Source organism: Gorilla gorilla, chromosome 6 (genome assembly GCF_029281585.2).
Source record: "Gorilla gorilla gorilla isolate KB3781 chromosome 6, NHGRI_mGorGor1-v2.1_pri, whole genome shotgun sequence".
Lineage (NCBI taxonomy): Eukaryota > Metazoa > Chordata > Mammalia > Primates > Hominidae > Gorilla > Gorilla gorilla.
This window is the reverse complement of record NC_073230.2, coordinates 38273792-38286973: the sequence shown is the minus strand read 5'-3', so window position 1 is coordinate 38286973 and position 13182 is coordinate 38273792. Positions and strand designations below refer to the sequence as shown.

Genomic DNA, 13182 nt, shown 5'->3' with positions numbered 1-13182 from the left:
GCGAAACCACATGTGTCATTAAATAAGGACAAATAAGAAGGTGGCTCCAGAGAGAAAATGGAGCCAAGAGTTTCTCATTTTTCCCCACTTTGAACTCACCCACTAGGCTGGGCCCAGAGAACTCCAATAGCAGGATTTAAAAGAAAAAAAAAAGAAATGGAAAAAAGACTGCAAAGGGAGAGCTTGGAATAACCAAACCCAAACCCAAGCCCTGGCAGTAGGAAGTCTGACTCTCACCCACAACTGACAAATGTGTTTCCAGACTGCGGAATGCTGACTTGCCCTTTGTTTTCACTGATGGAGGAACTCCACCTCCATCCTCTCTGAGGCTCCCCCTGGGTGTGCAGTCCCCAGGGGTGTGCAGCCCAAGACGTCCGGGAATTGGAGCCGGGTTTGGGGCCCTGTGCTCCTTTAGTGGCTGTGTAGCCTTGGACCAGCCACCCTCCCTCTCTGGGCTTCTGTTTCCTAATCTGTAAAACAGGGAGAAATTGAATTCCTGCCCCATCTGTTCTCAGGGCTGCCCTGCAGATCCTAAGGGCCGGGGTTAATAAGTTAACTGGAAGGTGAGTACCAAAGACAAGTGACAGTAATAATAACAAAAACAAATAAGAATATCTAAAACGTGGTGCTTAGTATGTGCCAGACACTGTCCTAAGCACTTCGCAATTATTATTATTTATCAGCTATTCATATTGATAAAATGATTTAAACTGATAATCATATTTATATCATTTCTTTATACTGACTCATTTAGGTCTCACAGCCATCCATGTAAGTAATTGTTATAATCATCCCCATTTTCCAGATGAGTAAACAGAGCGATTACATCAATTGCCCAACGTCACACAGCCAATAAGCAACAGCATTGGGAGTCTGACCTAAGAGTCCTTTCTCTGAAGCAATATGCTACAGTGACCAACGTGCCCCCAGAGTATGGTCCTTGGCCCCAAAAGTGATCTCCTTATACTACCGCTTAGCCTCACAGCTGGGATGGCGATGCTTCCACTCTGACGGATCAGGCTGAAGACCCAGCAAAACTTGCATGTGGGTTATATGCAGTAGAATGGGGCCAGCGGTGAAGAGACGATGCAGGTCAGGATAACTGGGTCCAGGGCCTGGGCTCCACCTCACCTCCCTGAGTCTTTATGGGATGGGGACCCAAGTGACAGAGCAAATGGCAGTGTGCTTTGGGGACTGGGAAGAGCAGTACAGTGGGGTCAGGACTGACTCGACCTGAGGGGCTATTTCCTGAGGCCTCCAGATCAGAGAACTATAGAGAGGAGCTGGCTGCAGGGGTCAGAGGCTTCCTCTGAGGGGTCACCCCAGAGCTCCTCAGGAGGAAGGCAGGGCAGACAGACCACGCCTTCCAACATGAGAACTGGAGCCCAGAGAGGGCATCGCAGGGCTGCATGGAAGGCCAGGGCTCTCCCTGAGTCTGCGGCTGCTCAGCACATCAGGCTGGCTTGCAGGGCTCATCCCAGCATGTGGCACAGGGTGGGTAACGGAAGAACCCAAGGATAGGAGCATACACAGCCAGCTTGCCGGCAGCTGCCAGCAGACGATGAGCCATGGCAACACAGACCTCGGAACCACTTACAGTGCAACAACGGCTCTCTCTCGGCCCCCTGCCCGCCACACAATGTCTGCGAGGGCCAGGACGAGGCAGCGGGTCCGGTGGGCATCTGAAGGCTGCAGTCCCCTGCGGACAAGAAAAGGAAGGCATTTATGCCCATGTGGACACAAGGTTGAGATGGTGCAGCTCTACTTAGTGTGGTCAGGCAGCCCCCTCCGCAGATGGCCTGTTCTTTCTCTGGCCTGCAGAGGGGCCACCTGCAGCCCAGGAGCCCCAAGGCAAAGCCCAGGAAAGAGGGGTCTCCACAGCTGAGGGCCAAAGGAGGTGCCTTCAAGTGGGAGGCCCTGGGTGGGGCTGGTGAAGGAGGAGGCAGAGGAAAGGGCCCACAGGAGCAAAGAGGGCTCTGCAGGCTTGGTGGGGCCCAGAAGTGTGTGAGAGAAAGTGCTATGAGCTCTGGCAGGGACTGGGAGGCCCAGCCAGCAGTGCTCGGGAATGACTGCCATCTCAAGACCCTGCCCTGGCCCTGGCCATGCCCACCTCCAAGCCCCTGGAGTCAGTAGCATGTACAGGCAGGTGCTCTTCACTGCCAGGGCCAAGGGGACAGCAGCCTCACTTGCTGGACATTTAGACACAGAGAGTGGGGGATGAGTGGCAGGACAGATTCAAGGATGAGCTCTGTGTTTTGAGTGGGCACATGGTGGTGCCATCAAGCAAAATAAGGACAATGTGGCTGGGAAGAGGTAGCTGGAGATAGTAGATAATGAGTCACACTTCAGACTTACTGAGTTTGAGATGCACTCAGATCTTTAGATAAGGCTGTCAGACATGTAGAAAGCCCAAGAGAGCAGCTGGGGCTGGGCACAGATTTCCCAGAGACAGAATGAGGAAAAACAGAGACCGTGGCCAAGGGTGGAACCCTGTGGAACTCTAAGGAATCAGCGGAGGTACAGGAAGAAGGGTCAGAGGGGCAGAATGAGGAGAGAGTGCCACAACACAGTCATAGGATCAAATGGACAGGCAGTCAGCTGTATCAAACATGGCAGAGACCTCTCTATAATAAAAATGGTAACTAAGAGGTCCCTGGTGCCTGAACTGAATGAGAGGGAAGGGAAACAGCCGAATATACATATTTCTTTCCATTTCACATTCCCAGGACTCCTTTGAGGTGTACTTCTAGGCTTCTCTTGGATTCTGCAAATTTTTAAAAAACTCATACGGAAGCTAGCTGGTCTCTCCCTAACAAACAAAAGGACTTGATGAAGAGCCTGCTAGGGCTCAAAAGAATACAGAGGAGGGGGTTCTCTGCCTTCAGTCACCAAATAATTCCTGAGCTCCATGCGGAACTGTGCTGGGGAGGAAGAATATTGAAGTTTGTCCCTCTTTTCCAGGACAGGAGAAAAGAAACCAGACCAGAACCCAGCCCACCACAGTGGGCAGCATGTGGTCACTGCCCGGTGCCTGGGACACATAGCCAGTGACCTACACCTAGGCTGCTGTGGTCCAATTACTTTAAAAGGTGACAGAACACAGCGGCCCCTCAGTTTCCTCATCCATAAACTGGCAATGACCGCTGCATCTCCCTCGTGGCTTTAAAGGAGATGTTTGTAAGGTCCATGGACCAGTGGCTGGCACGTGGTGACTATTCAATCAATGGCGCGTATGACTATTGTCTTTATGAAACCATTAAGTCCCCACTTGGGCCACGACAAGGGGAAAGTGGATTTCCAACATCTAATATGAAAGTGACACCAAGCCTCTGACACTGGAAATCCTTCAAATCCAATGAGACAAGCAACAAGCACTCAAGCACTTAAGAAAATAAAACAGCTACTGCCTGACACTTCTTTGGCCTCAGGAAGCCCATCATGTTCCTTGGAGGAAATAGTTACCAAGCATTCACCGAACCGGATGCCCCAGCTGCTGGGAGCACTGGCCCAGGTCACGGTTCACTATGAAAACAACCACGAGAAAACATTGCTCTAGGTTTCAGGAGAGCCCACACCAAGGACTAAGGGGGCCCTGACCAAGGACTAAGGGGGCCCTGGAAAGCAGAGCTTTATTAGAAAAAGGAGAAAGGACTGGACTCAGAACCCGCAAATGTGACTCCATCACCCCCACAGCTCCTGCTTCATGCCCTGCTCTCATACAAATGATGGCCATGTACTGTCAACTGCACATCCTGAGTACCTCATGCCCACCCTTCCCCTGCTGTGTGGCCCAGGCCAGGGCGTTCTGCCCTCAGTTCAGCTGTTACAGCCAGTGCCCCACCAGCAGTTTTGCTCCATCTCACCCCACCGTCCAATCACCATTGCACATACACATGGGGTGGGGGTGGGGGCGTGTCTTCCTACAACACAGGTGTGACCAGTGTTCCCCAACATGGATAGACGTTACACAAAATCGTGCCTGGAGTGTACTTTCTGCCTAGAACACCTACGCTGGAAAAACTCCATATCTGGAAGTAAGGAGACCCCCTGTCAAACACTTCTACACTAACTTACTGAAGCAGGTAATTCTCAGTTGGAAGCTTCTCAGTGTAGCAACAAATAAGATTTTAAAAGCCAACAGTGGCCAGGTGCAGTGGTTCATGTCTGTAATCCCAGCACTTTGGGAAGCCCCAGGTGGGAGGATCGCTTGAGGCCAGGAGTTTGAGAACAGCCCAGGCGACATAGCGAGACTCTGTCTAGAAAAATAAAAAAATCAGCCAGGTGTGGTGGCATGTGCAGTCCCAGCTACTCAGGAGGCTGAGGCAGGAGGATTGCTTGAGCCCAGGAGTTGGAGGCTGCAGTGGGCCATGATCGTGCCACTGCATTCTAGCCTAGGTGACAGAGTGATACCGTCTCTAAAAAACAAAAACAAAAACAAAAACGAACAAACAACAAAAAACACACACACATATATAGAGTATTTATCATGTGCCAGACACTGTTATAAACTCTTTCCATGTTATTTCATCAAATTGTTAAAGCAACCCTATGAGGGAGGTACTATTATATCCTCTTTGTAAAATGGGAAAACTGAGCCATGGAGACACAGTGATTTACTCAGATCAGATAGTTAGTAAAAACTGGAAAAAATAAACACGAGGAAGGAAGGAGAGCTTGGGTAAGTAGAACCAACTGCCGTGGGCACCTGGTTTCAGGAACCAGCCTCCTTTGCCTTTGACCCTGTCTTTTCAGCACCATGTAACACAATCAAGAGATCTTGCTCTTGGGCAGGGCCTGTCCCCTGATCCTACAGGCTCTGCTTACAGCCCCTTTGAACCACCATGTCTCCAAGCACAAGTTCTCATTCTTTTCATTGGCTTCCAGTTAGTAACTCTGCCAGTCTCTCTATTCTTCCCTGGGCCTTCTCCATCTTTCTCTTTTGAGACACAGTTTTCTAGAAAACACAGCAGAGTTGGAAAAAGTACAGTGATCAGACAGGTAAGAGGCTTGGGCTGGATTCCTGGCTCACAGGTTCTGGTGAAACCATTGCCCTCCCTGGCCTTTGTTTCCCTGCCCACCTACAAATGCAGACACTGGGCCAGATGCCCCCAAAGCATCATTCCAACACTGCCATTCTGTCTTTAACCCAGGAGTTCCCAACCCCCAGGCCACAGACTGGCACTGGTCTGTGGCCTGTTAGGAACCAGGCCGCACAGCAGAAGGTGAGCAGCGGACGAGCCAGTGAAGCTGCGTTCTGCCTGCTGTCAGATCAGCAGTGGCATAAGACTCTCATGGGGGCAGGAACCCTACTGTGAATTGTGCATGCCAGGGATCTAGGTTGCGCACTCCTTATGAGAATCTAATGATAAATGTAATGCACTTGAATCATACCGAAACCATCCCACCCCCACCTCCAGTCCATGGAAAAACTGTCTTCCACAAAACCAGTCCCTGGTGCCAAAAAGGCTGGGGACCGTGGATTTAACCCACCCCAGATTAGCCAGGGCTGTATGTGCCTGCGTGAGAACCCGCACCCACAGATGATGACAGGGAAAGGTGCTGCGTCTGAATCACCCAGGCCTTTACCAGATAGCTCAGCGCACGCCTTCACTGGCAGAACCCGGGTGACAAACAGGTCTGCATTTCCTGATCAGTCAGACTCCTCCCAGGAGGCTGGCACCTGGCCAGGCTCTTAAACCAAGAGAAGTTTCTTTAAGAGTCGAATTCCTCACAGGTGAAGTGCAGGAAAAAGACATTTATCTAGAGATAGGGAAACTAAATGATCTTGAGGGAATACTACATCCTGCTTTTACCTAAATTACCCAAGTGTTTCAGATGAAAGAGATGTTTCTACCCTAACTTTCTCAAAATAGCCTCACCTGTCCACTGTGACGTGCCCATGGAGCCATGTACAGAGTCTATAGACAATTTGGGGGAGCTCCCTGTCTGCTCCCTCTCAGGGTCAAAAGCTGCAATGGGGGGTAGAAAGGCTGGCCTGCGGCTGCAGGACCATGGGTTCTGCTACCAATGTCCACAGAGGCCTTGGGCAAGCACCTCTCCTTATCTGGGCCTCGAATTCCCCAACTTCAGAGGGGAAGTGGAAGTGAGAGGAGGACTTCCTGGATTCCCCGACTCTCAGATCTGCACCCGCCTCTGAGGGGCGTTCCTGGCCTGTGGCTCTCTCCAGGCCTTCAGGGGGATCAAGAGCTCTTCATCTCTTTCTGTGAGCCAAGCCGGCACAGCATCTTCTCAAGTGGAAAAACACCAAGTCCTGCCGCCCAGCTCCATCCTTCCCGACTGAGGAGAGGCCGGCTGCCGGCCTGATGGAATGAGTCGTAATGAAGCCAGACAGTCCTGCAGAAAAAACACCACCACTGCCAAGATGCCTTTATTTCAGCGTGACTTCCCTGGAGGGTGCGATCCCATCCTCCATCTGCTTTCACAGAACCATTTCCCCACCAGTGGTGGTGGGCAACATCTGAGGTGGGGGCCTCCAGGGCCAAGGCAGACCCTGCACACAGGCAGGAAAGTGCAGGGGCTGCCTCTGGGTCCACAGGGCCTGAGCTCCCCAGAGCCGCAGAGCAGATGGCAGCTGATGGCAGGTCATCATGGTGTTCCTGAAGAGAACAGAAGAGCTTGCCTTTTTTTTTTTTTTTTTTTTTAAGCTGGATCATGTCTGAAATCCTAGAATTTCAGAGTCAAAAGGGAGTGCTGAGGCCTCACACCCAACCATTCACACATGGCTTTTGAAGGAACATCAATAACACAATCAATCAATGTGAAAACTATATAAGTCAAAGAAACCGAGGAGCTGAGGACTGAGAGCGGTTCCTGCCCACGTGACCCAGTGTTTCCCTTTGCTCGTGTGGGGCAGGGGCTCTGTAGGTGTTTGCTATGTTGCTCTCTGTACTCTTCTGTGTTCATCTTTTCTAACTTAAAGCCAAAGGGGAGGTTCCACCGTGAAGCCATTCATGAACAGAGCCACCCCTTGGTCCCTAGGAGTCTGTGTGGGTGTCCAGCGATGGAAGTCTAAAACTCAAGAGCCCTCAGCCTCCCTCCTGGCCTCTCTGGGCCCCCACTGCTCCGTGCCTCTTGCAGGGCACAGCAGCACAGTGTGACATAGGGGCACCAGGTGCCACTCTTGGTTCTGCCAGGATGCCAGATGTGACCCTGAACAACCATCTTTCCCTCTCTGGGCCTCAGTTTCCCCATCTGTACCATGGCAGGCTGAGTTCAATGGCCCTACTCACTTGTAGAGTCCTTGAAGATTTACAAAGGACTTTGCATTTTCTTACTGAGTCCAATTTAGGCAAGCCAGAGATGACTATTCCTAGTTCACAAACGGAGAAAGGGATGCCCTGTTTCCACACAACCATAATCCAGGTCCTGACCCGGTCTGGTACCCTCTTCAGCACCCTTCCCCTCTCCCAGGGTGGCTGAGGGGCACAAAGCCAGGCATTCCCCCTCCCAGCCTGGGCACCAACATCTACAGGCTAGACACCCACCCACTTGGCAAGGACGACCTTCTGTAGCCTCTGACCTTCAGGGCCTTGGCAAAGCAGTGACATGGACTCCACCTCCCTTCTCTTCTCCAGGCCCCCAACAGCAGGCCCTCACTCCCTGGTCTTCCAGATCTTCACTTGACAGAAGCCCTAACCTGTCCTCAGGAGGGTTCTTCCTCCCCAACCCCTATCTACCTGCGACCTGAGGCAGGACCAGTGCAGGAGAGTGGGAGGAGACTGGGGTGGGAGGGCTGGGGAGGGCATCTGGTGCCTGCTGCCCAGGGCCCATCACCAGGAGGAGGCGAGTCCTTGCTGGGGTCAGGGGAGACGGTCTCTGGGCCTCCCCAGCTTGTCTCCCTGTGACAACTCTGCCTGAGTCCCCTGAGGCTTTTTCAGCGAGCTCCATAACTAAGCCAGGCTCTCCACTTCTCCCTCTCAGGGGAGTCTGAAGAATGTCCCCTGAGGCCTGCTAGGAGGTCTGTGGGAGCAGGAAGTCAGACCGCTTCACTCAACCTGCATAGCACAGCACCTCTGTGATGGGGCAGCAGCCGGTAGGGGTGGGCTACAAGCAGCACCCAGTCCAGGGGGTTGGCTACAAGCAGCACCCAGAGTTGCAGGGCTCCAAACAAAGGCGAGGTCACTCTCCTACACCATGAATCCTTCCAGGCTCGCTGGAGAAGGTGGCCCTGGCCAGCAGGCCATGCTCTCCTAGCTGCATGGCACAGACCTCCTCTAGTCCAGCCAGGCAGGCCCCCCCATAAGGTCTGGCTCCTTGGCACCTGGCACACCTCCACACATCATGACCCCCAACAGGCCAGCAGCTCCTTCTTCCCTCCTCCTCTGCCCACCCCCACAGCCCCAGGACCCGCTGGGCTGCACCATCCTTGGCCTGCAGCTAGGAGGTACCTGCCTGGCCGGCAATGACAGATAGAAAACCTCACTCCTCCAGCTTAGCAGTTTTCTTTCTACCCAGACACCCCCTTGGGATCCCAACCTGGATGGCTTTTGCCTTCTAAGGGTTGGCTTCCCTCCCTGGTGTGGACAGCAGTGGGCTTCCACCCCATGGATGTGGCCTGGGGGATATAGAAGCTCTCGCATCCCCTTAGTGGGATGGGGGTGGGGTAACAAAAACCAAGTCTGCCTTGTGCCCTGAGCAGAGTTGGCTCTTCCTGGAACATGCTTAAATGCCTTGTCCTGACTGTTGGGAAACCATCCACAAGTTCCCCCAGAAGCCCACGTTGAAGTTCAAAAGCAACTCTGAAGGAGCACTAGGCTGAAATGAGTTTAGAGACAATCTCCTGCAAGGGCCAAGGCTTGATCCAAGCAGCTGGCAGCACCCAAGGCCCCTCTGGCAGCCTGGCGCTGACCTGCCACTACCCCAGCTCCCACCCTCCTCCTCCAAATGCTGCCCTAACCACCCCCAGTGACTCCTCCACTCCTCTCACTGCCCACAGGCTTTGCACATCTTGTTCTCTTTACTGGAATACCATTCTGCCTCCCCTCCCTGTTTGGATAACTCATTCATTTGTCCATGTGTTCTCTCAACAAAAATTCTGAGGGCCTCTTCTGTGGACCAGGCACAGGGCTGGATGCCAGGGCCCTGGCTGTGAACCAGCTCAGGAAGGTCCCTGTTCTCATGGGGCTTGTGTTCTGGAGTGGGGTGGGCAGTAGTAGGTGGCAGCAGATGTGGACAGGTAACCACATCGATGAGCAAGAGCACCAACTGGCAGTGGAGTTATTAGAGGCAGGGCCTGGTTTTATCTTAATGGGGGAGGTCCCAGGAGGCCTCCACAAAGATGTGGCCTCTGTGCAATGAGAGGAGCCAGCAGGCACAGTGCCTAAGCACAGAGCCTGAGGGCTCAGGAAGGTGTTTGAGAATATTTGCCGGGAAGGTGAAAACAATTTGAGGGGGAATAAGAGTGTGCAAGGATGCAAATGAAGGTGAATCAGGGGTTCTGTCCATCCTTCCTATCTCTGTAAGATGAAAATGTCAGTCCACCAGGCTGCCCGCCCTGAGCCACTTCATGTCCAGATGAACCCTTAGCACCGTGCATGTCCCCTGTAACCACCTGTTCCTGTCTGGCTCTCCTGTTCAATCATAGGTGCCATGAGGGCACCTGTATGTGTCTTGTTCAGCCCTGTATCCCTGCTAAGGACCTGCTAAGCACACTCTGCACATTTTTTTCAGTGCAAGGAAGGAAGGTAGGTAGGTAGGTAGGTGCATATGTGCTCAGTATCCCTGTACCCTCTGAGGGCAGCCAGCGGTTCTCACTTAGCAAAGTTCCACCCAGTTAGGAGCATTCCTGAGCATACAGGACTGTGTTGAGCCCACCAGGGAGAGCTGATGGCAGGGTCTCTGCCTATGACATTCAAACCTCCCAGCCCTTTGTGGGGCTGAACTTCCAGAGCAGTCAGTGGGGCATGATCCTGTATAGACAAGAGCCACGAAGGATAGACCGGAGAGCAAAGGGGAGGGGAAGCAGAGAGAAGAACAAGGACAGGTGAGATCTTGCCACGGAAGTGTTACATTGCTGTGCTTCTGATTAGCATTTTTGGTTGGAGAGGAAACACCTCAATTATTACTGTGCAAAACCACTGGAAAAAATTTTAAGATGCCAAGCATGAAAAGCCACCTTCACTTGAACCCTATCTAAGGAAAAATCATCCGTGCTGGTGAAATGTGTTTCATTGGAGTACCAAGCTTGGCTGGATGGCTCTCCTAGTGAACAGTGTCTTTCCCAGGAATGCATGGGAAATGGGTCTTGTTGTCTGGGTAACACCTAGGCTTTTTTAAAAAAGATTCTCAAATGCTTATTTCAAAGAACAAGTACCTTTCAATAAAGTTCAGGAACTGGCAAGATTAAGCTATGGTTTTAAAATCTATTTAATTATTAATATAACTTCAGGAGAATAGGGGTACCTGCTGGGTACCAGAGGATGCTTCTGGAGTACTAGAAATATTTTTTCTTAATCTAGACAATGTGTTCATGGGTGTGCGGTTTTGTGATAATTCATTGAGCAGAACACATATAGTATAACTACTGTGTATATGTTATATTTTAACTAAATTTTTTTTTTTTAAAGGCCAATTGCCAGAAGTTCTGTAGCTCTGAGGGTGACTCGGTACAAGCTGGTAACCGGGCCTGCAGGGAGGGAAGGAGAGGCAGGTCACTTCCTCAAGGAGGCCTCGCCTCCAGCCCCACCATTGCCCTGCCAATCCTTTCATCTTGGCACCAACGATGGTATGGGATTGGGGTTTTCTATCTGCCTCTCAGCCTCATGGAGCATTTCTGGAGAGGACAGAACTCATCTAATTCTCCCCTGTATCATTTGTGCCTGCACAGAGATGTTCCAGGAATGTGTGCTGAATGAATGAGAATAAGGTGCTCATGTGCAAACACTTAATGTGTGAAATGGAAACTGAACGGCTGCAGGGAGTGGAAGTGATGATCTGTGGGGAGGCCTGGAATGTGTGGTTATGAATGTTGGCAGAGGGGAGATAGCGTGGGGAGGGAAGGGAGGCCTGGACTCAGTCAAAAGGTCAGCAGGTCGACCTGGTGGGTGGAAGGGATTCGGGCAGCTTGCCATCTGAGGAGGGGAAATTGGTTTTGATGTCGTTCCTGCAGCCCCTTCCCAGGTGGAGCACCACTGAGAACCCTCCCCGCTTTCAGAAACAAACGCGCACAAGTCCCCTTAACACTGGTCTGCGCAGGCCTTGTCAGCTAGCTGCCATTAACCTCTCCTTTCTTGACCTGCAGAAGACAGGAAATATCAGGGAACACACATGCTTCCTTGCTTGTTTTTTCTGGACACTCTGGGGAAGACTTGGGAAAATAAGATATTGCCAGAAAGAGCACTGACTTACCGAGCACAGTCGGCTTTGCTATCTCCTTCAAACAGGAGTTTCTGTAGGACACAGCCTTGGACAGCTGCCAGGACTCCGCAAGGACCACCCTGCAAAGAATGAGACCATTGCTGCCAGTGAGAACTGGCCTGGGGCAGAGTTTTTGGTTTCACCCAAACCCACCCCAGAACCCACCTGATAGAGTAAAGGGGCCCTGCCTTCTGCAACAGAAGGGCCTCTGATGTGGCAACTGCTTCTACAACACACTAACCTTGGGCCACAGAGAGGGAGTGACAAGACCCTGTGTCCACTCCTAGGGGAAGGGGCCAGTTGGCAGTGTGTCACGGGAGGAAAGTGACTCTTCATAACCAGTCAGCTGTGAAGCCAAGGACATCACCATAGGTTTTCTATCATCTAGGGAAATGTTTCTGTGTCTACAGGTTGAGGGTGTTAATTGTCTACCCAGCCTTCAAGGCCCATCCTAAAGTCCTCCTCCTCCAAGAAGCCTTTCCTGACCATCTCGGCTGGCAGTGAGCCCCTTCAACAGCCTGTGGTTACGTGAGCTCTGCGCTCTCTTCTGCCCCACTTGTGGCCTGCTTCAGCACATTAGGTGTATCTTTGTCCTTTCCCACCCTGTGGTGCAGAGGCTTCTTGAGGAGCTCATCTCTATAGGCATCACGGGGCTTAGCACAGGATCTGACTCCTGGGACACATTGGCAAAGGCTAGTGGGACTGAACAACACAAACAGACCTCATCCAGGTTTAAGGATTGTCTGAATGGCAGGTTGGGGTGCTCATGAAGACCAGCTGAGTTTGGCCACAAGAGGGAGGGACAGAAGCTGGTGGTCCTGGGGCTCGACATCAGGCAGTGTGGGGCAGGGGAGGTTCCTGGGGCTTAAGAAACTGAACCGGACCAAGCTGCCCTGCTCATCTGCTGATTCTTGATCCTGGGTTTAGCTTATTTTCTGCCCATGAGTATAATGTGGGAACTGGGCATAAGCCATGTTCTAGGCCTGCAACCATTGGCCTCCACTGGCCCAGTTTCTATTACATCCTTCTCTTCAAGCACTTGCTCTGCACACTTGATCCCTCTGCCTTTTCATGCAGCCCCTAGACTTTCAAACCGCCTCCCCTTCATTAATGCTGCCACCTGCCTGGAGTGCCCTTTCTCCAGCTCTATCTGCAAAATCCTGTGAATCTCTCAATGATCAGCCTAAGAAGGCCCCTCTAGTGGCCCCAAGCAGACTGAAGGCCTCCTATTGCTCTCTCTCCTGCTGAGGATCCCAGCACCTGCACCACTCACAGCAAGTGCTCCTTAAATCCATGTTCAATTTGAACATCTCCAAAGCAGAGGGTCTTATTCCCCAGCTCTTGCTGCACCAGCCACATCTGAAGTGCCTGCACCAAGTGACAACTCAGCACATGTGGGGCTGGCTGGTCCAGAATAGCCCAGCTAACGCTCACAGGATTAACCAAAACTGGGAGGTACACCCACCCCTATGCATGATGGCCCAGCAGAAAGGTCCCAAGGAAACCTAGGAGCAACCTGCCTTGTTCTGCACTATGCCGTATTTTAATGAGGCTGTGTTACTAAAGGAAAAACTCTGAAGTTTCCATTCTTCATTGAAACAGCAAAAGCTGGAACCAAACAGAAGGGTCTTTATTTCCTATAAAAAGAAGAGAGAGTTTTACTGGTTGTTTTAAAAGCAAGCAACAATACGATGTTCAGTGTGCATATTCCTGCAGAAGTTGTTCTTGAATTCTAGCAGGGAAGTCCATTTTCTAGCATGGTTCATCTCTTTTCTTTTTATTTTTCAAGCTCATTCTTCTTATATT

At 51.6% G+C, this 13182-nt stretch overlaps 1 protein-coding gene across 5 annotated transcripts in view; it reads right to left on the bottom strand.

Moving 5' to 3' along the window:
- MINDY4 (MINDY lysine 48 deubiquitinase 4) overlaps positions 1-13182 on the bottom strand; it is a 116461-nt gene that overhangs the window by 39876 nt on the left and 63403 nt on the right. For all 5 annotated transcript variants that reach the window (XM_004045263.5, XM_019031116.4, XM_063708443.1 and 2 more), the window contains 3 exons: positions 12897-13013; positions 11368-11456; positions 1598-1699 (listed from right to left, as the gene is read on the bottom strand). In XM_004045263.5, coding sequence (XP_004045311.3) covers positions 1598-1699; positions 11368-11456; positions 12897-13013 — 308 coding nt within the window. The remainder of the gene's footprint in view (positions 1-1597; positions 1700-11367; positions 11457-12896; positions 13014-13182) is intronic.